Source organism: Penaeus monodon, chromosome 27, assembly GCF_015228065.2.
Source record: "Penaeus monodon isolate SGIC_2016 chromosome 27, NSTDA_Pmon_1, whole genome shotgun sequence".
Lineage (NCBI taxonomy): Eukaryota > Metazoa > Arthropoda > Malacostraca > Decapoda > Penaeidae > Penaeus > Penaeus monodon.
In genome coordinates this window covers 8,447,269-8,447,616 of record NC_051412.1, presented here as the reverse complement: position 1 = coordinate 8,447,616, position 348 = coordinate 8,447,269, and the positions used below count along the sequence as shown (strand labels likewise).

General features: G+C 52.6%; 1 protein-coding gene across 1 annotated transcript in view; it reads left to right on the top strand.

The window, feature by feature from the left end:
- LOC119590557 (neprilysin-1-like) overlaps positions 1–348 on the top strand; it is a 28,623-nt gene that overhangs the window by 23,371 nt on the left and 4,904 nt on the right. Inside the window, exon 2 of the mRNA XM_037939220.1 lies at positions 72–285. Coding sequence (XP_037795148.1) covers positions 89–285 — 197 coding nt within the window. The 5' untranslated portion in view covers positions 72–88. The remainder of the gene's footprint in view (positions 1–71; positions 286–348) is intronic.

Below are 348 nucleotides of genomic sequence, written 5' to 3'. Positions count from 1 at the left end.
TCTCTCTGTCTTCTTCATAAAGGCCTCTTAAGTTTCCATGCTATCTCGGGTCACACAAAATCTCTTCCAAGTTGTTTCAGGGTAGAAGATGGAGCAAGGGACAGGCCAAGAGCATCCGGTGACTGAATCCTCAGGTGTCTTTCGAAGGGCATGGGGGCGCAGAACTCCCCTAGAAAAGGTGCTCCTTGGGGTCTCTGGGGTGGCAGTTCTGGCCTGCATGGTGGTGGTGGGGACCCTAGCTACATCTGGCTCTCAAGCCTCTCCGACGCTCTCTGCCGACATGCTGTGAGTATGGTAGGCCTCGCTCAGCAGCCATTGCTTGACAATATTACTCTACTGTAATCCAAA